Source organism: Ciconia boyciana, chromosome 3, assembly GCF_034638445.1.
Source record: "Ciconia boyciana chromosome 3, ASM3463844v1, whole genome shotgun sequence".
Lineage (NCBI taxonomy): Eukaryota > Metazoa > Chordata > Aves > Ciconiiformes > Ciconiidae > Ciconia > Ciconia boyciana.
The window spans coordinates 10,692,951-10,719,191 of NC_132936.1; the positions used below are offsets into that span (position 1 = coordinate 10,692,951).

Below are 26,241 nucleotides of genomic sequence, written 5' to 3' on the forward strand. Positions count from 1 at the left end.
CTTTAAAATAAGGACTAAAAGACTCAATCTCACACAAAATTTCTTTAAAAACTGTGGAAAATAGGAGATTAGATAGGAAACCCTTGACACTCAGTCCCTCTAACACATCCCTCACGCATCTTTTTAGCACCCTGATTGGCTTTTGCCAGGAGAGGCTGTATAGACAGCAGGTGTACATACACAGCCATGTAGAATGGTGTAATTCTGTGGACATCTGCTGTAGTTTGATAAGAAATAAGAAATACAACATCTCAGACAGAAATAAGTATAGAAGAACACAGGTTTGGCTTTGTTTCTCCTCAGGACCGCCAAGATACTTTTCTTTGTAGCAAAGTAAGATTGAGAAGTAAAGAAAAATGAAATCAGAATTAAACAATTTATTGATTTTTGGTAATATTCTATGTATGTCAAGTGCTATAGAAATATGAAATAGTATGATTCATATCTTAATTGATTAAAGAGACACAATTGATGCACTAAAATATCATAATAAATGGCTAGTCATCAGTCATGTCTTAATGATACAATATTTGGTCACATCATAAATTATATTAAAGATAAATCTCTAGAACTTTCTAAACTGTACAGATGAGTATTGAGCTATACACAATCATAATACAAATAATTTCTATTGTTTTAGCAAGGTATGTTTATCTTTTGGAAGAGATTGTTTACTGAATTTTCTGTTGTTTTGTTTCTGACTCAGTATTAGGTAGCTTCTGAATGACAGGGAAGTTTGAGTGACATTCTTAATAGGCAAGTTACAAGATAAAATTCTAGTTTGATCTTTTACGTCGCCTGTACTGTAGAAGATAATAGTGTGTCCTTAAAATCTGTTAAACTATCCTTAGTTCATTTTCCATGATAAAAAGAGGTAGGTAAGGATTGATTTATAGTCCATCAAAAGGGTATTTCTGTTGCTTTTTCTTTATACAGGGAGAGTAGGGCCTTCAGACCATTTTGAAACTGAATTTTGTCCTTAAGAAGCAATATGGGAAAAAGCACAGAAGTGGTGGAGGGATAATAAATTATCTATGAAGACATTGATTATGTGATCCCCAAATGTTAATGTACCATCAGTGTGAAGTTTTGAAGTGAAATGAAGTTTTGTATAAAAAAAAAAAATTATAGTGTTACGGGAAAATTTGGAAGCCATGTGCAGCTTGAATTTATTTGATATATTGCTTCTTAGCTGTTGTTACAATTCATCTGAATGGAGTTTGCTTTTCCATCCCTCTGACTTCTAACGAAACTGCAGAATTGACTATGAGTGAGATTCTGCCTCTAGCTAAAGTGATATAAATCTACAAAAAAAATGACTGAAATAATGTGGGTAAAACTGAATTTATACTTCAGCAAGTTAATCATCTCATTGATTGATGGATAGTTGTCCACCAAATGACAGGTATAAGTGTGGGCATGATTAGCAGATACAAGCCGTAAGTTTCTACCATCATAATATGCTGTGCTGGCGGGAAAAAAACTTAAAATAGTAGCCTGAGCAAGACAAGGAGCATGGTGTGCTATAATGAGAGGGTTGTGAGTTATTTAGGACAGTGATTCCCAACCTGTGATCTGTGGGCCACTGGTAGTTCCCAGGACACTTGCTTGTGGTCCAAGAAGAGCTGGCTGATCAGACGGAGTTGGCTCTCTCACCGGTTTCCACTTGCTAAACGGAATTAATGGTAGCTAAGAATACTTTTCCAATAACACTTTTTTTGTGTAAGCATTTGCTGCGGTAGCCTTAGAGATGTTGTGCCACCATGAATGTGTGGCGATGGTGGGGAGTGGGGTTGTGGTCTGCACTGCTGCAAACAGGAGGGGAAGGAGATCATGAAAGTTAGGTGTTCCAAGAACTGGGTTCCTAAAAATAGGGGCTCATCCTTAGCTAACAGCCTTTGTCCTTGTTGTTGTACATAACCCCAAAGGAGAGAAGTTACACAAAGGCACAGGGAGCCAGTATTCATTTGGTAATTTTAGCTAGCTTGTGACTTTCATTTATTTTAAGTAGTACGGATGTTTTTAATGATTGCTGATGTTGGAGAATACCTACACTGCTGAATCAGGTCAATCAGAGCTACTGGCAATCTCTTTGGTCGGTACAAAAACACCTCAGAATTAGTGTCTGTAGTGCTTAGAAGGTTTTTGATCAGCGAATTCTTATCTGGGCTTCAGCACTGTTCAGTTAGATATCAAACAGCAGTAGTAATGGTAGGTATCTGGCCACATTCAGGTACACAGTGATAGCTGTGTTTAAAAGGCATTTACGTCTTGTATTATACAAGTAAAGGGAGAAAAGTAGGAGAAAGGCAGCTGAGCTGGCATCCTACATGCATACTTTCAGCCTATGTATACAGACATTTAATTCACATTACACACATTTAATTCACATTAATTTATATTCCAGTAATATTTTCTGCTTCCTAGGCATATAAATTAAAATATCTGAGAGTTATTTAAAGATGGGTTATCTTTAATATAACTTCTTTACAGGTTTAGTCAGTTACGTTTAAATATTATAGACCCGGAGAACTCTGTAGTCATGTCTGTGTCCCAGAACACATAGCACTGCTTAATTTTAATGCAGAACTATATGGCAATGTGTCTCCCAGTCCAATGGTATCACACTACATTAAAAAGCTCCATTAAAAAGAACCAAGTTGTAAGCATGCCATCCAGGTAGAATTAAGCTAGTTTCATATCAACGTGACAATTTTTTTTTAATCTATAGAGAGGAGAAGCTTCCTGTTTACGAAGCTGGCCTCGGCACTGATTAATCACATTTTGCTCTTCACATGGTATTCGTCAACAGCGAGGGATCCCACACCGGGGTGTGCATGGAGGAACTGGTTGTTTTCACAGGACAGGACAGGAACCGTCGGCTCAGTACAGTGCAGTCCTGCTGCCCCTCCTGCTGTAGCAATTGCTGCTGCCCAGAAACCTTATTCCTGCCTTGTCTTTGGAAAAGGCAGCTTAAGGAAGGGAGTCTGTGTGCATATGTAAAAGTTATGAGGCATTTAAATGCTGAGGTTTTTGTCTTTGCCTGGTAAGATCTGCATTTTACTGTATGTTTTAGTGGTAGGTGTCTATTTTAAGGAAACAAATGATCATTTCATGTTATGATCCCACTGGAATGTTTTAAATCTAAATGTGGGAAAAGTAAGCAGCCTTAGGGATGCTGCAGTACTCCGTTGATGTAACACTTCTTTCCTTTGAGCCACATTCAGTTAATTATTCATAGAGGTCCCATAATCATGCCCATAATTATGCAAATAGATCATTTGAGTGAAATCTTGGCATTTGGAGTTGACTTTATCAGTTCTGCTTAATTTTAAGCATGTGTTTAAAAATCTTGTTCCATTCAAAATCAAAACTAAGAAAATAAAGTTTTGCCATATGTGAAGTATTTCTAAGTTGCTCTGTTGTTTTCTTTTCTGGCCAACCAAAACGATATCAATTTTAACTGCTCATAGCATCATACCTTAACAGCCATGTATTTATTTGTAATGATCACTTAAACACCGTTAGCTGATTCTGGTACCACTTAATGCATAGCTCTATATTCCATTGACTTTGATGGAGTAGTGACCAATTATTGCTGGTGTTACTAAGAAGAGAACTTTGTCTTTACTTTTATTATACCTATATGAAAAATAGGTTCTCTATTTTCTCTGTTTCTTTCAAGGTTTTCCACTGAGTCTGTCAACATAATATCTGTAGGCATATTACTAAAAAATATCCATGAATAGCTTTCTAATCCACTCTAGTACTTTATTCAACTAATTCCCCTGTTAAAAGAACAAGAATTTTGCATCCATATCTTCAAATAAGGTTAATCTAATTCTGTTTTTAAAGATGTGTTTTAAAGTAACAAGTTTTGAAGCCTGATACAGTCTTCTGGATCCTTATCCAGAAAACAAGATGTTTTTAAAAAAATTGACATTCATCCATTGGAGAGTATAATGTCTTTACTGCATTCCAGGAAACTTTGGTCGTAGGTTTTGAGATTGTTTATGGATCATTTTCTGCCTTTCACCCCATGACATAGGTATGTCCTCCAGCTGATACCATCGCTTCTAATTAGATGCAGATGGCTGTTAGTGGGGGGAAAAAAAGTGTTCAAGAATGTGAACCCTATGAAAAGGTAACATTTATATCTTTTGGTGTCTTGACTTTAGAAGGCATGTCACAGTTCACTGAGATGAGCAGTGCTGTGATGTGTCAGAGTAACTCATTTAAATGTTTACCATACTATTGTAGGGAAAGTAAAAAAGTAAAATAATTTAATAAACAAAATATTGAGACGAATCAGATTTTTTTCCTCAGGGAGAATGCTCAGGAATCTTTTAATCCAAGTCAGTTTGAAAGGTATATTTACATCTGCTACCAGAATGAAAATGGACTATCCCCACAGCAGAGAATAATCTCTTCTGTCTGAAGGTGTAACGGATCTGGATTTGTTTTGATAGTTGAATCAAAAAGTTTATTCAGTACATAGGTTAGCTGTAGGAATAAAGCTGATCAATACTTCTATTTATTAATAATAATTTATACTTTATGATATAAACCTTAGATTTAATTTTGATGCCCACAAAGCTTGCAACAAATGATGCAGATCTTGATGGGATCAATCTAGTGTTTAATGGCAGTTTTATTTTTAATTCACAGTAATCTACAGTCGTAAGACTGAGGAACCATCAGCAATGCACAACATAATTCCAGATTCTAAAAATAATCAGGTTTGGAACATGGAGTCTTTCTGCTTGCTTTGGTTTTAGGAGTTGCCCTTTCTTTAAGGAGCAATGTAGGCATTTCGGGGAAGTGCAGGAAACTGTAAGGCAGACTATGCAGGAAGAAGTAACTGCAAATGGCCTCATTCGTAGATAATCAGCTTCATTAATGAATTATTCTTACCTCTTGTGCATCTACTTAAATCTCTCGGCAAGATCCGAGTAAGGGCTGTGTGCTTCGAGAAATGATAAAGGACAAAATGATACAGTACTGTGGACTCAGGTTGAATGAGGGGGTCTCATGGCTGCTTGCTGGATGAAGCAGTTTTTCTTTTTTCCTCCTTTTGGTACTGCATGGGACTATTCTTTTTCTTTAAGCTAGACATATTCTTATCTTTGTAAAGGTTGAATTTTATGTTTTGTGCATTAATATATTTATTCAAATAATCTAATTTACTACAGCTATCAAATTACTGGTGTGGCCAGGTGACTACTTAGTTGCCAAATTAATCCCTGTTGGGTTAAATGTTATAGCAGACTACTAAAATTGTCTGGGATTGTCATTGCAGTGTCATTTTTTCCACAACAAAACTGTGGTTTTGAATAGGTTACCACTGAGTCTTTGCTGTCAGAGACTCCACTGACTTCTATACTACTGTTTACATGATTTGGAGGAAGAAGTTTTATCCTGCAATTAATCATGAAGAGACCAATTTCAGTATTTCTGAATGCACTTTAGTATATATTAAACTCTACATGATCCTATTTGGTTCTGTTTATGTGTAGAGTGCAGGTCAAATTCAGTCACTGTCTTTTTACATAAATTATATTGTAAAGCTGCAGGCAGTTTCAAAGAGTTTATAATGAGGTATGGCTTCGATGTCTGCTAATGTAAATGAATGAGAAAATCAACCTTTGCCAGACGATGACCCTAGCACTGCTTGTGGATCACAGGTGAATTGGTTTGCTTTCTGTGTAGCACATCTCGCCTGTGTAAAAATGAAGACCAAAAAAATCCCTTATTCATCTATAATGACAGTTCAGCTTTATAGCGGTGGCACTTTAGTCTCTATTTCAGCTATAATGCAAAACTTCAAGACAAATAAAGCCATCACAGTATCTTTGGCATGTTGCCATACTTGCTGTGCTAGGCAGTTCAGCTAGGTGACTAAGAATGAAACCTTCAGCATTTTCTTCAGGAAGGTTGGAAAGGAAACTGCTATCTTGGTAATAGGAATAAATCTGCCAATTATTTTTTAAATAATGTAACAGAACACTGGAGAAGAGAAGATATAAATCATAATTTAAAGTGGTCAATTTGCCAAAATGTGTTTTGTCCCCAAAGATATATAATTTGCACTATACAGCACACGCAGATGGTTATTTAAAGCATCGGAAACTGATAAAGAAACCTGCTATATTTAAAGACAGTACAAGGTGAAATTCTGTTTCTTCTCCTCAGTTTTGCCACTGATTTTAATGAATTCAGGCTTTTACATATGCTGTTTTATCCGCTTCTCTTTTGCCTTATGCTGTGCAAAGCGATGAAAGATGGAGCACGGAGTGCTCAATCAAAATCGTGGCCTTTTCCGATGATGGCAGAAAGCATAACTCAGTGGAGGGCGTCAGACCAGAGAACTAGATTCTCCTGGCTGCTGGATTCACTTCACGTCGTCTCAGCCAGCAGCAGACCCCCTGTTGCTCTGACGTCCAGTGGGGATCAATGCCGGGAGTCACCGAGCCACAGCTGGTTCCCTTTGCTGTCAGCTTGCACCCTTTGTGCAAAGAGGAGCCCAAACAGAGACTTACAAGGCTTTTCAAGGCAGGTAGTGATTAGAAGCATTGATTGAGCACTGGGAGGTAGCGCTGCATTGCAAAATATTTTGCATACGTTTTGTGCTACAGGCCACAGCGCTGGTAGCGCAGGGCCACGTTCTCTGCTGGAATAAACTGACATAGTTCTTTGCAGTCAGTGGTGTGGCACCAGTTTACAGTGTCAGGGAATCTAAGATAATAATGATGAAAATTTCTTATAATCCATCAATTTTGAAGGATACAGATGAAAGATGGAAAAATGTTATGTTTGCCTAAGCGGGTCGTTTACTCCTTAAAATAAAAAGGATGCTAGGCAGTATTGTTAAATAATTTGGATCTGTTTACCGCAGGTAGTTGTTAAATTTAACTTTTCCATGGACAAATGAAGATAGAAACCTACACTTTCCTTTTTACTTCTATTAAAATAGTATGATCCAAGATGACTATACACAAGAGTAAAGAAAAAGGACTAAGTTATACTGAATGCCATCCTAATGCCATTATAGTAGCTAGTGAAGTAAGAAATGTATTAGTGTTATTTTAGTGTTACTCTAAAGATGGGTGTTATTTTAGTATTATTCTGAAGAGTCATACTTATTTGATCATTTCAGTCTTGGTCTCTATCACAGTTCTAAATAAAATTTTGGGATGGATTTTCAAGAGAAATCAGGACTGGCCTAACAAATTAAAAATTTTAGCTTGGATTCAGTGGAAGCATCGAGCACATCAGAAAACGTCACCCATTGATCTGTCCAGTCGCTATGAAGTACAAATTCTGTATTGTTACTTGTGCTACTGTATAACTGCCCCTCCAGGTGTACACTCAGCTGCTTGCTTTTTCCCCTTTCCCCCTCTTAACATTGTGATGTGCTCCTTGTCATTTTCTCCTACTTTTAAAATAATTCTTTTTATTCCCTGTCTGTCAATAACATGGGTTGTCTTCCTTGACCAGCTGTCTTACTTTGCTCCAAATTTCGGCTCTCCCTTGTTTTTTCTCAGTCCCTCTTTCTCTATTTGTATCGGTTTAAACTTCCCAAAGTTTTGAAGTGCTGTTTTCAATAGGTGTGACTGTTAGGCTTGCCTACTGTGGCGCAGCACCTCATTTATCAAACACCGACTGAATCAATTCCTGTAAGTGATATTCATCCATTTTTGTTCCCTGCAACACTCACACAATTGCCACTGTCCTTTCTTCACCTCCTATGCTATATCTACCCAGTCTTGGCGATGTGCAGAACGTCATTATTTTATTTTTCTTCCATTGTTAAACTGTACAAACGCAAGTTGTTGTTAAAGTATGCTATTTACTGAAGTAGCTTTTAGTTGCTTCATTCAGTAAGAAAGTTCTATGCCTCAGTTTCAAGATTGAATTTTGCCCATGTTAAATTGGAAGATGTTAGATCTGGCCAAACATGAAAAGGTCGTGATACTGATACGCTTTTCAGTAAAGAATTACCTTAAGGAACATTATACTCTGTGTGCATTATTCCTGGAGAGACTCATATGTCACATGCCTCAGGCTGATGGTGCAAGATCATGCAAATACCAATGAAGCACATTTGCCCTTGCAAAACTGGGTGATACTATTTCAGATCATACATGAAATGAGTATTTGTCAGGGAAACACACAAGGTAAACATTTGCAGGAGTACCACTTTGGTACTTTGGAGAGTCAAAGTGCGTTTTGGGGGGCCTAGACTGATTTTTGCAACATAGCCTTTTTTTCTTGTGTAAACTCAGGAAATCAGCAAGATAATGGAAACTGCAAGGTTTTCTCTATGTTGCTTGGACAGACATTATTGATACAATGATCCCGTCCAGAGGCTCAAACTGAATGTAGAGCATGTGCACACCTAGGTGCACACTTTTTCCTGAAGGACTTGTTATTGACTTCATTTTCTCAACCACCAGATCTTCAAGTAGAATCATAGATTCATAGAATCATTTGGGTTGGAAAAGACCCTTAAGATCATTGCGTCCAACCCTTAACCTAACGCTACCAAGTCCACCACTAAACCATGTCCCTAAGCACCACATCTACACGTCTTTTAAGACGTGTAGTTTTAAGTGGTTGAGTGACCTCCAGGGATGGTCACTCAACCACTCCTCTGGGCAGCTTGTTCCAATGCTTGACAGCCCTTTCAGTGAAGAAGTTTTTCCTAATATCCAATCTAAACCTCCCCTGGTGCAACTTGAGGCCATTTCCTCTTGTCCAATCGCTTGTTATTTGGGAGAAGAGACCGACAGCCACTTCGCTACAACCTCCTTTCAGGTAGTTGTAGAGTACATGAGCTCTGCTTCCTCTCATTGTTTATGAAGTCTCTGCCAATGCAAGGCTACTTCATTGCTTTCTTCCTAATCCCTCTTTTCATCTTATTTTTTCCTGCAATGCCAGAGAGGTGTGCTTCACTTCAGCACCTGGTATGGAAAGGCTGAGCCTGGTTATGTTGACAACTGCTCTGGTGGCTTGTCTTTGCTGTGGAGTTACTCTGGAATGCCCAGAGACCTCAGCACCCTAGGAAGAGTAACGTGTTCAGGGGTTCCCACTACACTGGTGTTACTGGTTTTGTTTGGTACCTGTTTGCTTGTATGTAGTCCTAACTATTTCAGGCTATGTTCAGTGATTCTTCCATAATAAGCTGTGGTAGAGCTGATTCATTTTGGGATTACTGGAAGAGGGGAAAATTGCTGGAAGGTTTTGAAGGGCTGCCAGTACTGAAATTATTCGTTATTTTGCAAGTGTAGGCATGCACACCTAGACATGGGATGACTTTGAAACTGGGAAAAAATGGGTAAAGCCTAGATAAAAGCCTAACTTATGGTAAAGTAAGGGCATACTGTTGTTTTCTTGTGCTCTGTAGTTACTTGTCTCATTGAGGGTATCCTGCAAAGTAAAATGGTGTGCTGAGTGGGATACCTGGTGTGTTGGAATGACCTTACTCGAGTTTTACAACCAACTCAGCTACATGAGCATGATGTTACAGGTCTTTCTCTTCAAAATAGTTAGGACCGCTGAAAAGCGATCCTTAATAGTCCAAGTAGCGTGCTGCCATAAAATGTGCAGCCTAGAAGTGAAAAAAGTATGAGACCAAAAAAGTCACAATGAGTGTTATACTTGTTCCTGTATCAAGATACATTTTACATAGCAGTCAGGCTCAGCAAGGAAGTCATAATAAAACACTGTTTAATGGTGTTTGCCTTGTCAAAATTGGAGACAACCAACAAAATTCTACTTCAAAGTTTATACTGTTATCTCATCATACCTTGGTAATAGCTACTCTGATCAGTTAGAGGGAAGCAAGACTGGGAAAGCAAAATAAAAAGAAGTCTCTCACCAATATCTTAATTTAATAAGTTCAGTGTGCTCCTGTATGCTTTTAATAAAAATTTGGGGTTTAGTATTTGTCATGTTTATTAGTTCATTCTGTCAGACTATGCTTGTACTAATTTAATTATAATACAGCTTCCTTTGAAAAACAGATTAGGTGTTAAACAAGTGTCCCAGCAATAGGTATGTAGATAGCAAAGGAAATCAGCCATTCAATTTGTAAATTAAGGTCTTGTTATTTTTCTAATAAAGAAAATAATACATATGACCACTTCAGTATCTTGAGTAAATGGTAATTTATTTGTGGAGGATACCTTTACAAAAAGTAATTGCTCCAATAAACACTAATGAGTGCTGTGTTTATCTTAAAAGTTGCATGAACAGCTCCTGAGGGTACTAGGGCCAGATTAAGGTCTAAGGGTTAATCTAAAACACAATGCTTTAAGACCTTGTTCCTGGTGTCAGGAGGAGTTCTTCAATATTTACTGAACATTCTTTCACGGTTTCCGTCCAATTTCTTTGGCATTTTATCGCTTGCTGATACAAATTATAGAGGTTTCAATAATCAAATGAAAGATTGGGTGAAATGTTCAGACTTTAAGCAATATATCTTTAGGGGATGTATTTTCTACACATTTGCCCATACTAGACCCACAAACCTGAAATCAGTTTTTAAGCTTACAGTTGTATTTAAACATTTTCAGATGGCATCATTCAATGGTAAGGAATGACTGTGTTTTCCTATAAGAAAAAAACCAATCAAATAATTTATTTAATTTCCAGAATTAGACTTTTGACTATGCACACCACTTTAACAGGTAATCCTTCTACGTAATTTAGTTGTGGGGTTGCTTTCTGCCTGTCACTACATGAAGGCAAAGATAAACTTCCCAAAACTTTCCACGGGTTGCTCCATCTAAACAGTAGTTACTCAGTCACAACTGCTGCTCCTCCCACCAGTGTTTGGATGTATTTGTAGTGGAAAAAGGAGGTGGGGCATAAAGTCTAAAACATTTGGCCCTATATGTTGGTGGCACTTACGGTATTTGATGGAGATGGCAGTGGACTTACCATGACCCTGAGCTAGCTCTCCTGAACTATTTGGTTGGCCGTACTTGATGCCTTGTGCCTTCCCTTTTCATAGACTTTGATACTATCACTGACCTTTCAGTATCTTCTCCCTCTTTGCTTTTCTTCCTCTTGATACTTTCTTGTGATGTTACTGCATTTTCAGGTGTTTAAACTTGTTATTTCTCCTCACTGTTAACATTAAGCAGTATGGTGATGTGTCATGCAGCTGAAATGAGCAGCATCTTCAGAGGAAGAGGTGAATCTTTGTCCAGTCCCCTGGTTCAGTCTCCAGATAGTTCCTTGTCCTTATCCTGTAAAAGGCCCGGTTCTGAAAAATCTTGACGACGAGAGTTCATATGCTAGGTTCATTAGAGTTTGTCCTTAGAGACCCTGGTACTACCTCCTAGAGTAAAATGACCCAGGGAAGAAGAAGATACAGTGCAGGTAGGGCAGTGGGTTTTACCTCCCTTTCCTTCATGGCATATAATTACAAGTCACCTTTTCACACAGTTCCTTACTTGTTCATGAGTAATTTGGAGGCCTTCTGTATGAGCGGATCCTGGGACAGGCTGTAAAGTCACTCCATGACAAGTGGACAAGTGTCCATATGTACTCAGCTCAAATGTTCAGTCACCTCTTGTGACCAGGGTAGCTGGGAGTTTGGACGCACAAGCATTCCCTTGTGAAATTAGGGAAGTACCAAGGAATGCAGAAATTTTATGCACAAATTTGAGGGTAGTGTTGGAAAATCTGGCTTCCAGTATCTTTTTGAATCATCCAGTAAAAAGGAGTCTATGATTTTTGGAGATTTTTTAATGAAAGGCTAAATTTTATGAATCTCCAGTCTAAAGTCTGCTCACATAACTGGAATGCTTTTTTTTCTCTGCCTAAGAATTTCCCTTGCATACACAGCAGAAAAACAAACAAACACAATTCGCTGTTATTTCCCTGAAAACCAAAGTCCTCTTTCCTAGCAAGATTAACTTGTCGACTAATCGTAGAGCAAACACTTTATTTTAATCTATCATTGTTTTCTGACTGTGGGTTTAGCAGAGGTCAGAAAAAGAGATTCATTAAAGTGATTGCGCTTTTGTTTTTCCAAAAGCACATCAGAAGATTAATGCTTTGCCAAAGAAAATAAAGACATACAGTATTTCTTTTAATACACTTCAGCTAAATAAAGTCTTAAAATCACATGTCTTGGCCCAGATGGGCTGTTTGCAGCATAAGGTACAAGTCATATAATTTCTACTATCTGAAACCTGCTTAAATGAGCTCTGCTTCAGCCGTGCCATTTATTCCACACCTGAGGTGAAGTAACTCTGGTCCCTTCTCTGATGTAGAGCCATCGGAGAGCTGACTGCCAGTGTGTTTGTGCAAGTCTGTTTGCTTATATAAGGAACCCATTTAAGCTTCTCCACCCAAGAAATTCATGTTGATTTTGGATAATCCCTGGGCGATTTTATTCTGTAAAATAAATAAATAAATCTTCCAAACCTGTGACGCAGCCCAGCTCTCACATATTTTGGACTATTAGAATTGTAGCATTTGTGCTGGGGAAACATGAACTGACATGAGGCATGGGCAATTTTATATTTGTCCAGAAGAAAAATAGGATGCGTATTTCAATATAGGGTTATGTGACATTGGAGTTTCACCTGACAAGAGTGCAGGGTCAGTCTGTGATGAGGAGAGTTTTGCGTGTGGATCACCACGCTTATCCTCCAGTCTGGCTTCTTTAGGAGTAGCGCCAATGTGATTTGGTTTGGCAACAAAACAGTATTTCAGAAGAAAAGGAACAGTTGTATTAAACAGCTGAAACAAGTCTCTGGGGTCAGCATTGGCTGTCGGGACTTGCTTTCAGTCTTAGGGAGATCATATGTGTATGTGGCCAGTAGACATGGGAATCTGAGCATCCTTGCTCTGAGTGGTGCTGAGCAGGGCTGCACTGAGGATGCTTTGGCCCAGTGCAGTAGAACAGGTCTCTGTGATCATCATCAATCGTAACTAATCCATCTGATTAAAAATTTCTTCTGCAAGCTCTGCTCTGCTCTCCCCTGCTCCCTTAGGAAAGCACTAGTGCACAGGCTTGAGTTGGGTATGCTGAAGTCCTAAACTCAAGTCTGGGTAAATGAGGAAGAAGCCTTTATTTTCACTCTAGTCTTAATCCCCACCTGTATGATGCATATCCTTCCTCAGGGTTCTTGCTTTGGCAACAAACCTGATTCTGAATAGGCACATCTCCGCTGAAATCAGTAATAGCTATAAATGTTGCCCTGAATCTCTACACTGCTATTTATTAGGTGACTAATTATTAAATTAGATATCTAATGTCTTAAATAACTGAAATAATTAGCTGTATCTGTGTAACATAGTTATCTACCTTAACTTGGAAAATGTTGAGACTGGGCTAGACTGTCTTTGCTGTATTGTTTATTAATTTCATTGCAGCAACGTTCAGCATCTCTTGTAGCAGATACTGAATTCGTGTAGTGAAAAGCAGCCGTTAACCTCATGAGATTGAACAACACAAATAAAAATTTGGTTTGTTTCCTGCTTGGTTTCTGGGGTCTTGTGAACCATGAGAAGTTCTCTAGAAGATTTATACACCTACTTTACCTCCTTTTTCCTTGCTGTAACCTGGAAATAAGCTGAAATTCTTTTAAAATCACTTATTTTCAAGAACTAAAGCTATGAATGGAATGTCAAACATTAAAAAACATGCTGATAAATCACTGGAGATGGCAGTGCCTGAGTAAAACAGTATGGAAATGATAGCAAATGTTTACAAGGGAAGATTGACCTGCTCAAGCTAACGCACGGTAACATACATATGCTCAACATAACATACTCTTTCACTTGTTGCAGTATCCAGTGGGCCATCATATTTCTAGTATTATGTGTTTTATGTGTGTTATATATACCCTTAATTACACTTGCGATGTAGACAGCCTACTTCTGCATGAGGTTAAGCTGCTGTGTAAATAAATAAAAAGTAGGACAGACAGCTTTTGCTAAAAATAGAAACTAAGTTTAAAAACAATGTTTTGGCCTTAGGCTTTTATTTAGGGTTTCGGAAAACAGAACAAGCTCTTTGTTTTCCGTTACTTCTAGAAAGCCTAATAGGCAAAATATTACTTCTCATCTAATTTTGCATTCCTTCAGTGTGTTTTACTAAGCCCCTTTTTCATTTAGAATAAACTACTATAAATTATGCTGGGATATGATCATTAGTAGATTCAGTAGAAATATTATTTTAACTGAAGAACTTCTTTGTTGTGACCTCTGTGGTAATAGTTTAAGCTCAGAAAAAAGGCATCAGAACACATGCGTTAGCAATTATTTTTCTTCAAAAGATTATGTTTCATACCGATGATCAAAAAGGCAATATAGTGCCAGCCCACTTAGGCTACCAATTAATACTATCACTGTCAACCCCCCGATAACTTCACTGCAGTAGCATTAGTAATTTTTAGCATTTGAAGTTACTGACCAATTGCCATCAAATTTACCACATGCATATTAAAAAAACAGTCAGCCTTTATAATTTGATGAACTATGTTCACAGCCAGAGGCAGAAAGGCTTCTGTTATCACTTTCTCCAAGCAGGCACAAAACCAACTACATCTGAAATGGATCTATGCTGCTAGCTAACTTTCTCTTACAGTAGTTTTTCAGTGCCTTTCAGTCTCTTTAATGTATGTATCTTACAGTGTCTCTGCCTGATGGATACTTTCTTCCACATCTATTTTTCACATAAGGAACTGATGCAGAGGACATCAAAAGAAACTAAGTGGGAAGTTAAACACTTAATACTTGGTGGGCTGGTTAGGGCTCTGTGTGTGCTACCTCTGTTAGCTGCTCCTGAATTGTTAGAGGTGGGTGGCTTTTGCCAGGAACCTATATGCTGTCTGTAGGAACATGGCTCAGTAATGAGCCTGTCCCCATCATGTGTCTGAACCTTGCTGCAAGGAGATTTGGCTTATTCCAGACTAAAGCTGCATTGGAAGTCAACGTGTAAGGAGTGTAAAAGATCAGGGGTTTAAAGTGGAGTAGGAAATTGAGCCCTGAGATGATAGCATGGATTTAAGAGATAAAGTTATATTAGTACCAGTACATCTCTTTCAGATAAGCTATAGGCATACGTTCCGTCGTGCTTTCTGCCTCTTTTCTTTCACTCTTTTTTTCAATATTTCTTCTTACAGTCTTTTCCATCGAGTAGTCCAGCTTAAATTGGAGTTGTGTATCCTTAATATAGCTTTTAGTTTAGTAGGTAGAGCACTTTTCTAGCAGATGAAAGAGCTGTGAACGCCCTTAGATTGGGGAATTTGAGAGCCATCTCACCCACCTCATGAGGAAGAGTTAAAGATACCTAAATTGCTGTAAATTGTTACAGGCACCAGATCGTCCTTGTCTTGTTGACAGGCCAGGAAGCAAGTAGCGAAGTCCTCATCGTAAGTGATTGCCCAAGCTCCTTTAGGAGGTCCCTGGCAAAACAGGAATGAAATTGCATAATAACCTAGAACCATGAAGCTTTAATTTGATCTTCCTTTTTGTAGCTGGATTGACAATAATAAGAACCTGCCTAAACAGGGGTAGTTTATGTAAGTGCTAGTGCTCCATGTTGACACATATGCATTTCATATTTTTCCTCATTCCATGGGACTTTTTTGTGCATCTTTATTTTAAGACAGGAGATTTTGGATATCTGAAGGCTCTTACTGCATAAGAACATATATGGTAGTTTGTCTTGAGTGAAGGGACTCTTGTTCCTGGCCAGTATTGCTGTTGTAGGTCCTGATCTCTCAATGTAAAGTTGAATTGATTTAAACTGGTCCGTTGCCTTGAGTCTGGTCTTGTACTGAATGAAGGGGAACACAATGCTAGATGATGTGCCATCAAGTTCCATGTGTTTCTGTATCCTACCCTGGTTCCCCAGATACACATAAGGCTTCACATCCTATACATGTGATTCATCAGTCTATATTTACAAGTGGTGGTAACTTAAAATTAATTTTTTAAGTTTGTTTTTTTGTAGGCTTTTTTTTTAACTAAAAAGTTTATTTCAGAGTTTTCCAAAGAAGTGAAAAAAAAATAGATACTTGAAATTTCTATTATTAAAAAAAAGGACTTCTTTTCTTTTATGTTTCAGACACAGATATTAAGGAGCTAGAGGATGTTTTTGGACTTAACGGACAAGTAGAGCATAAGCTGAACTTCCTCAAAAAGAACGTATCAAAAGATATAAAGCTGGTACTGATTGCTCATTCTATTGGTTGCTACATCACACTGGAGATGATGAAGCGAGCATCAGAACTTCAGGTACATTAACCTTATAGAATGGGAGTGATATTATTAGCAAAGCAGTGCACGTGCTTAGCCTATGGGTAATGCCATGTCTTTCCTGTGGAAGCTCTATTCTGCTATACACAAACTTTCAACTAACATGAAATAAAAACATTAATGCCTAATCCTAATAACATATAATAAAGTAGTTTGATGGAAAATAAAGTTCTTATTCTGAATTTGGACCTTTAAATGCCCTTGTAATATAAATGATTAATAATGGTGACAAATGTATTTAGGACTTTCTTGTTGTCTTCTCATCTTTAAATAATTTATAAATGGATCACTAGATATTTCACAATTACATTATGGTATTAGACCAAAAATTAAGACTGGTTATGATTTTAATAGCAGCTTCTTATCTCAAGGCAAGCAGATTGCTGGCTATACATGGGGAAATGTATGGAAAAGTATAGTAATATAAATTGTGGTGAGTAGTACAATGAAGAACATTGTTTTTAAAATTAAATACATATGCATATATCATTGCTTCTGCAACTCAGTCTTGGTTTGTGTAACTTGATGAGAGTGGGAGGTGTTACTGCATGTTCTTGTGTATCTGAACATTTTTCTTTGTCGCTGTGAATCAGTAAGAAGGCTGAGGCAGGACCATGTCCTTGCAACTCTGGAAATGGCAAACTGTTAGTGCTCAGCAATAACTCACTCTGCTAGTGGATGATGAATGAAGAATAGTGAATTTTTATTCTTAAACATTCACTCTTGCTAAATGATTGCCTCTTCCTTTACATTATAAAATCTTCAGTGGAAGGAAGTGCAGTGTTAGCATAAAGTCTGTGTTTAATACATGCATGAGTAGGTTCTTCATTTCTTCATAACCATTTCCACTGCCCATCTAACTTTTTTTTTCCCCTTTAAAGGAAACAGCAACTAAAAACATGAAACATGAGGTTAACCTGATATATTTCCACAAGCGTATTTCACTATGTGATTATAAACAAGGGCACTTTTTTTGAGAGAACTTTTATTACTGTTTTTATCTTTTCAAGAGGAAGTGTTCTAGAAAATATCATATGCAGTAATTTGTCCAAAAATATCAACTTTTCTTTGGTCAACATCTGTACAGTCTTTATTACACAAATGATTTTATCTGGTTTCAATTAAACTATGAATTGTTGAGTAATTTTTTTACACCTGGCTCACTGGATACTGGCAGCATGCTATTCATCAATGTTTTGAAATGTAGGTGTCTTTGGGACACTCTTAGACTGCATGGTGCACTATGTGATATGAAGTTAATATATAACAAGCTACATTTAGGATGCATTTAACAATAGAAAATATTTGTGTAAGCCACAGTGTTGTGCAACCTTTGTCCCTTTGCCAAAAATAAGTTAACTGTTAGCTTTTATAACATATGAAGTGTGATAATAAGAAACTTGTGTTTCCATCTCTCCCTTTATTTTTACTGGCATATTTGATTCCCACAAGATTTTGAGCACATATGTGTATTTTAGTAGCTAGATCATCTGATTTTATTTTTGTGTCGTTCTTATGTGATATTCTTTTATTACATGAGTTTTGGTTTTGGCCTTAAATTCTCTGCTTTAAAAGCCTTTGATTGCTTACAGTTTATTATTCTGAGTTAGAGGTTAATGTGTTGTATTTATTGTTCAAATAATTCAGTAAAAGTTTGTATTTGGAGTGTATGTTTAGCAGATTTGATTTTTGTTACCCAGTTTAAAGCCCTTTCATAGTCTAACCAAATATAGACTGGATTGTCCCTCTCTTGTACAATGATGAGGGAACCTGATGAACTTGAGCTGGCATGCATGAAAAGGAGAAAGTACTATCTCCTTATCTCTCCTTCTTGGTTGCTTTTCAGCTGTCCACTTTGAATACTGCTAATTTCTTGGGCCCTTGTGCTCTGCAGGTTAATGGGGTACTGTGGGTTTTTTTCTTAAACTTCTGTGAAATAATGCTTTCTTATTTCATTAAAAGAGAAATGAAATAGGAATTGCCAGTTTACCCAGGATAAATTCAGTTTTGGACCCCATCTCTATTTTCCTATTGACTCTCAGGGAGGCTTCTGTTAACAGTTGCTTCAGGAAACCCCTTAACACAAACTTAGTCTTAGGTTGATGCCTTTAACTAAGTCTGATTAGTAGAGAAGGGCCACACAGGTTACATCCATATTTGTAAGTAAGTGGAGCTACTGCATGGATTTGAGTACTGGGCCAGCCATGTAATGACATTTTTGGACTAGTCTTTAAGAGATTTATTGGCCCAAAGCAGCCAGCAACTCCCAGACAACACCCTGGCATGGTTCTGGACTTGGCGGAGGCCCAGGACCATTTCCAGTAGTTAGTTTGGATGCAGACATCCTGTTTTGAGGCAGGAGGAAATTCAGCCATGTGGACACAGACCATCCCATGCCATCCTGTTCAACGTCAGGACCAGGGAATAGTTCTTAGCCGGTCTGTTTGCTGGTACATATGTAACCATGAACACTTCTCAGTTGTCATGGTGGGCATCAAATCTTAACAAGATTCCCCTCTTCATGGCAAGCGGAGCATCCAGAGTTTGTCAGACTGCTAAAAAATTTTGACACTGGGAAGGAAAAATGTTGATCAGCCTTACTGTGTGGAGACGGAAAAATGCAATAATGTATAGCTTACTTGATACTTGGTCTTAGCCTCATAATCTTCTTCGCTCTTCATTCAGCCAGCAGAACTGAAAAATGAAGCTGAGTGACAAAATGATTTTGTCAGTTGTTGGAGCTTGAGCCTAACTCGTAAATATGCTACATCCTCCAGGCATTCTCTTCTAAAACACAAAACCTTACTTGGAGGATTTCCTTGTGCTTTGCTGGCAACACTACTGTGTGTTTCCTAAAACACTCTGTTTGATCATTAATTTTATCAAAAAATTGACACATTTCCTTGCTAATGAAATTCAGTCTGTTACAGCATTAGTTTTCCATTTGCAATGATGCTTTTGAAATGCCAGCACCTTTGTGGTAATAAATTAACGCTTATTAATGAGTGAAACTGTCATACAATGTAAGCATTGCTCTTCCTGTAAAACTCATTGAGTATGTATCAGTTAAAACCTCTGAGTATGTATCAGTTTAAGCAAATAAATTTTGTGTAGTATATAATTCAAAACCATGCATTGCTACGTCTCAGTGGTGCCAAAGAATATTGGGTATTGCTAGAACTTGGTTTATTTTTTAAATAATAGCTAACAAAACATAAGTTGGAATAGTTGTGTATAAAGGAAGTTCATACCTTGGAAACCCTGTCACGTCATTTCTGTGCACACATTCGAGTGCATCTGCCTTTCCTTCACTGTGTTCTCTTCCAAGCAGAAGTCTTTTGATCTGTACTTTCTTTTGAGAAATCTGATGAGCCTAACAAATTAACATAGTTTGCATTTAACAATTCCACAATTTTATACAGTAGCATAACCATATTTTCATGTTTTTTGTTTTGTCTGTATACGAATTGCATTCAGGTCTTTCACTTGAGGAGCTACAACTTGTTCAGGATCTGGTAATGTATGTAGCTTAGAAGGTTTCTGCAATGTGTCTTATTCTTCATAAATTGGTACTGACTTTCACCCTTCAGGAGGCTGTCCACTAAACAAGCTTTCTTGAGTTAAGCAAACATTTCTTCATTGCTGACTATTCTAATTATTTTATGATGTATAAAATGTTGGTGCTATTCATTCCCTTTTATAAATAAATTAAACATGCCTAACAGGAGGTACCAAGCATTTTTTGTTAACGTTTTGAGTTACTGAAATTGGCTATATATCCCTGCTGTTGGTTTTCTGTCTGTTTAGCCAGTTTCTACTCCATATAAAAATGTTTCTCTCACCCATTATTGGTATTATTAGTCGTCACAGGGATTGAATCACCTCAGTGGGAAGCATTTTGTTGGAGCTTTTTGAATATAGTTATTTTAGATGATGGTCCTATATGAGCATGGTAGCTTTATTTCTTGCTTCTTTTTTTAATTTTTCAAAATATTTAGTTAAAAAAGCAAAGGAGCTTTCATCTATACAACATTATTGTTGTTACTTCTGATGTTAGAAAAAGCCAGAAATATATTTTATCATTCTTTTTTAAATTTAGCTGATAATAGATTAGTCTTTCTTTTTTGTCATTCAAAGTTTCTGTTGTTGCATTGTTAGTAATCAGGTCTTTTATTACCCTTGGTGCTCCCCTAAATCACAGCTTTAGTGTGACATATGTAGTCCTCATTTTGTGGTTTCATACTTCAACCAAAAGGCCACATTCCATCTGTTGTGAACAGCTTGCTTGGAAATATTGATGGCCTACAGGTACACAACAGAATGACAGATGTCACGACTCTGTTAGCTTTTTTTTTTCTATTTTCTAGAAATCTGCTTCTTCCTGATTACCTGCAGCCCTTTGCAACACATCTTAGTGGGAGAAGACATCTCTGCACATGGCCCTTCTGACAAAGACATTGATCGGGATATGAAATTTCAGAAACACTCTTCTCTTTGCCATCTCTTGGCCAGGAAGGTGGTTTTTTTTCCGCATGTGTGAGAAATTACCTGTATATATAGAAGTAGTTTGTTATAAAAGAAGCTTTACTAAACCAGTGAAAAATGGCAATAGATAGTTTGCGTTGCAATGTATCTTTGTATACAACATAAAATGCAATAAATCATTATTCACTTACAGAAGAAATGAAATAAATTTCTCTTAATGAGTGAACATCTATCCATAAATACTGTTTTACAGTAAGACACAATATGAAGTTTAAAGCAATTTAGCTATTCCTGAGTAAGTCATGTAAAACATTCTGATTCTAAACCAAATGTCTTTTTCTGATATAGCTTAATCTATTTTCACAATAGCTTAAGACAATGGTTTTGAATGTATTCTAGATTAATTCTGGACAAGAGTGTTCACACATGAAGTTATTCAGGAATAATTCCATGTTTAGATATTCTTTACTCAGGAGTTAATTTATCAAGTCTGTTGGTCAACATCAGTTCTGTGAGTTATCAAAGCTTTTCCAAAGTTTACTGGCAGAGGTAATCCTCTTTTTGAAATACAGTTTCCTGAAGATAGAAGCTTCAAGTAGGTGTCTTTTTTTTTTTCTTCTTTTTTATAAGCTTTTGCTTCTTCCAAGAGCTGGACTGGACTGGCAAAGTTTTATTTTGCCACTGTTTGCAAATTCATAATTGGCCATCATAGCAAAAAGATCCCACCTGCTAAATGAGTTGTTTTTCACATCTTTTTGTGTGATGAGAATAGTTACTTATGGGGAGGGAAGAAGGAGTGTGTAAGTTATTTCGTAATGGTTTAAAATCTCACTTGGACAAATACTAGGTTCTCTCATGGCTGCCTTTCTGCCTCAAATCAAGTTGGTTCTTTTGTCTCTGGTTTACACTTAGTTCCTTTCTGTTGAAGTACTTGGAAATCTCCCCCTAACTTTAGTGAAAGTAGAATTAGGCCATAAGAGAGAGAAACATGTCAGAATTCGTCTGCTAAGTGATTTATTGTGATACAGAATTCAATGCAGTGACCCTTTACGTTAATAATTTAGTTTCAGTTGTGTTGAAAGCTTAATTATGAATCTGGGAAGCACTTTCATAATGTTAGGAAAGAGAAAAGTCACCATGTTTTTAAACATGGTTATTTCTACAAGAAAACAGAATTCTTTAGTATAGAATTACCAGAAATCCATAGGGACTATGAGACTATGAGATTAAGAGGGAGATTTTTTTAACAGTACAGAAAGTGCTAAGCAAGTCTGGCCTTTGAGATAATAAGGGAATCTTTTCAGCAGCATGAATGAGTGAGGGAAAGACTGTATAAAGGCAATGACATTTGTTCAGTTCCTATTTTGCTCAGATTAGAACCTATATATGTAATCCAAGACTGGTGATGTCATCATTACAGAAAACATCTTTGGAAAGGACACTAATTTAGCAGGTTCGGACGTCCTTAGAAGTTCTAGTGCATTTTTGAAGTAGAAAGAAAATGAAAATATAAACACACCTGAGATAAATAGGAATATAAATTTTTATTCCGTTTTTGAAAATTAATTTAATGTAATAGCATCTAATTGAAATGTTGATTACCTAAATTAGAATCATGGAATCATAGAATTGTTTAGGTTGGAAAAGATCTTTAAGATCATTGAGTCCAACCGTTAACCTAGCACTGCCAAGTCCACCACAAGAGCACCACATCTACCTGTCTTTTAAATACCTCCAGGGATGGTGACTCAACCACTCCCCTGGGCAGCCTGTTCCAGTGCTTGACAACCCTTTCGGTGAAGAAATTTTTCCTAATGTCCAATCTAAAACTCCCTTGAATTAGATGTCACAGGACTTTAAACAAAGTCAGTTTGCATAGCTGTTGTCTGGGTAAATTAACTTCTGATGATGTCACTGACAATTATGAAGTTTAAAATATGCTTAGTGAACAAATATATTTTTTACCACCTTGCATGCTCTCTTACAAAAGTAAGCTTATCTCAGATCTTTTGAAGAGTACAGTGAGACTGCATAAAATAGAAAAATAGTCAGAAGATTTCTGAAGAGAGATAATTTCTTCTCTCATGTAGAGGATTATACTTCGTAGACCTGTGTGCCAGGGTGCAATGTAACCAACAGCACAGTAGAAGCGTGAATAAATGTCCATGGTTTGTGCAGCCTTGTTTTGATTTGTCCTTCCTGAGAACTGTTTGCTGTTGGTTCCTTAATGGATCGCAGTGATGGGTAGAATATGGATACGTAGTTATGTCTAGCGGTAGGGATCATGATCTGGCAAACAGAATGGAGAAACGCTATTTTTGTATGAATTTCATGTTACTTGCAGGCTTAAATGATAAAGTGCAAAAAAAAAGCCCATAAAAATTAAAATGGGTAAAAGACTTACAGTAACACAAACCCAATGACAACATTAGCAAAATTATTGTGCAGGAAAAAGATAGGTGGCTATACTTAGCAGACCTCACAAGGGAATTGGTACACATTTCAAATAAATGTGTATCTTGTGAAGAAAGCTGCAAATTTCTAGGCCATAGTATAAAACTAAATTGACTCTGATGTATTTTTCTTCTCCTTCAGTCCATCCATCCAGATAAATGAGCTTCATATTAAAAAAACAAGCAAACAGCGTTGAGCTGATATACACCCACCTTCACCCCCTTTTAAGTGTTGAGGGAGCAAAAAAAGAAAGACTCTAACACAGTTTTGCACAGATTTAATAATGAGTCTAAGTTCATCTGCCTTCAGTGAGATGTGTGTGTTAATTTAACCTTATGGATGTTTTAAGTTGGTCACTAGATTGGACTATTTCGATAATATATATATTTTTGGTTCTTGATAGATAGCAAGTCTTTGGGAGCATATACAAGGAAGCACAGGTGGTCTGAGCCAGCAATTAGACTAAAATTTGCTTTAGTTGACAGTATACACATTGCAGGGTCTGCATAATCCACCTTGCAACAGATGACAAAGTTCTGACGAGTATGTTCTCTCAGTGACGCCTCAGGCAATATCAGTAAATCTAGTGGAATAGCCAGTAAAGCAAGCAATAGGAACTTGGTGCATATGCAAACATTGTGCAGCTCTCTTATTTGGAAAACGTGAGAAGTAATGCAGATGATTTATTAAACCTGACCAAATAAAATAAATCAGACACTGTATCTTTGAAGCATCAAGGAAGTTTCTACAAAGATTTGTGGAGAGATTTTTTTTTTAAAAAAAGGAAAAAATGAAAACAACCTTCATATGAAAACCTAAGACAAACATAAAACCTTCTCTCTTTGGGGTGGGAGGCTGCAAAGCAAAGAGCAATAGTGGGTGAGTTCATGGCAAACAAAGATTTGTTAGAGAGATACTGACTTTTGACGGAGACACTCATAAAAGGCCACCAGCCTGAATTTAAAAGCTCAACAAAACTTCAGAATGCCGTCGGTGATAACTGTGGATTGGGGTTGAGAGTGTCAGCTCACCCAAGAGACCACTAGCAACCATTATTTTCACTGGCTTGATGACAGACTCTAATCCTGATGGTCCCAGTCATATTCTTTTCTACCTCTCCCCGCCAAAAAAAAAGCTTTAAAAAATGTAAACTGTAAGAAAATGCAGCAGTCAACAGGCAGATGGGATTTTCTGTATAACCCTCACTGGATGCCGCCTTTGTGAACAGGAACAGGCACTGTCTAGATTGCCATGTGCTGCGTAGGTCTGCCTGAAATTACTTTTCTCTTCACAGACAAACAACCCACCTTGTAATATAGAGGACAAAAGGATGTGAAATATCTCAAGGATACAAAAAGAAATTTAGGAAACTTAATATGTAATGAGAAATAAACTGTTGAAGGTGATACATCTTCAGATGTAAAATGCCTAAGGGCAAATTAAATAAGGAGTCAATTTGCTTTCACTAGGGAGAGGCATGCATCTTTCTCCACATTAAGAATATAGTTTTTATCATGGAAAATTGACTTCAAGCCAAAGTGGCATGAACTGTCAATTGTCAGTGAATAACTGAACCTATCAGGAACTTAAATGTGATCAACAACTTGAGAATAGTCTTCAGTCATGCTGTGAAGATACCTGACCATTATTGCTTTGTGTCTGTCTGGTTTTCTGTTTTCTGCTTTCTTGTCTTAAGCAGAGAAATTAGCTTTTAATCATACTTGTGTATGGTTAAATACATCTGACTCTTATGTTGTGTTCAACAGTGTATAACTGCTTGCTAGTTAACAATCCAATATCCTCTAAACTGAGATAACAGGATTTATGCTTTAAAGTTGTTCCCCCCCAAAAAAGAGAGAGGAGAGAAAGAGAGAGATAAAAAAGTAAAAGAGATTTCCAGAGGGCTCTACTTTATATAACTGTCCTGTCTGCAGTCCAGACTTGTTATTGCTTGTAAATGTAGAAGTAACAAGCAAGAAACAATGAAAGGTGAGACTCAAGTTACCAACATAAGATGATAAAATTCTGGATTTTTTGACAACATGAAGCTTTAGGATTAAGAACATGTAAAATTTTCGAAGTTTCATGTTGGGAAGGATTACCTGTTGAACTATGCCCTTTTCAAGATCTTCTGTGTCGTCGCTGTTGAGGTCTTAAACTTCTAACCCAAAGCCTAGAGTTTACCAAGGAAGCATGAGTGGGAGGTTTGGATGAGGCTTATGGTGCTGGTCAGCCTACTTGGCCAAAGCTCATGCCTGATTGTCTGATCCAAAGGAAGCTTTTTGAAATTAACCTTGACTTGAATTGCTTTGTTTTATTCTGCTCACTAGTGTTTTATGCCATGTTTCTGTTATATTGTGTTAGTACACCATGGCTAACCTCATGTTAGCCATATGGAAGCTGTAGTTCAACATATTGTCAAAAGCTAAGTTGTGGATTTGCCTGTCTGAGTTTAATATCTGACCAAAAAGTGTCGATACAGAAACTCAGTTTAGAAAACAAAAAGCTTAAAGATTGCAATATGACAGTCTTAAGAATAGAAAAAAAGGATATATATTAAATGAAATAAAACTCATTTTTAAATTGACTCTTTTTGTATCTACCAAATATAGACAAAAGGCACTGTCTTTATGTCTTATCATTTGATTCCTAAATGTCCCTCCTAAAAATAGAAATAGAGATTCTAGAAAGATGAGGTACAGTAAGTATTAAAGCTCTGTTTTGCCTTCTAGAAAAGGCTTTTGAAATATATATATCATTCATTCTTATTACTGCCTTATACGTATTTTGAAAACAAATAATGCATTTCTGAACAGTGCTGCCATGTATATATGTAGCATACCTTGTGTGGTTTTTGAAGCAAGTGAAGCAGGTAGATATCACCTGCTCAGTCCTAGAAGTTTATGGGAAATACTAGATTACATATAGTTCAGTACTCTTCTGAGTCAGAAAAACTTACAGGCCAGAAATGTTGAAGATCAGATGAGACTGGAAAATAGTAGAGTGATAATTAAA

The 26,241-nt window shown here is 37.1% G+C and overlaps 1 protein-coding gene across 3 annotated transcripts in view; it reads left to right on the plus strand.

Annotated features, from left to right (window-relative positions):
* Nucleotides 1-26,241, plus strand: part of LDAH (lipid droplet associated hydrolase) — a 126,194-nt gene that overhangs the window by 40,370 nt on the left and 59,583 nt on the right. For all 3 annotated transcript variants that reach the window (XM_072858483.1, XM_072858484.1, XM_072858485.1), the window contains one exon: nt 16,097-16,266. In XM_072858483.1, coding sequence (XP_072714584.1) covers nt 16,097-16,266 — 170 coding nt within the window. The remainder of the gene's footprint in view (nt 1-16,096; nt 16,267-26,241) is intronic.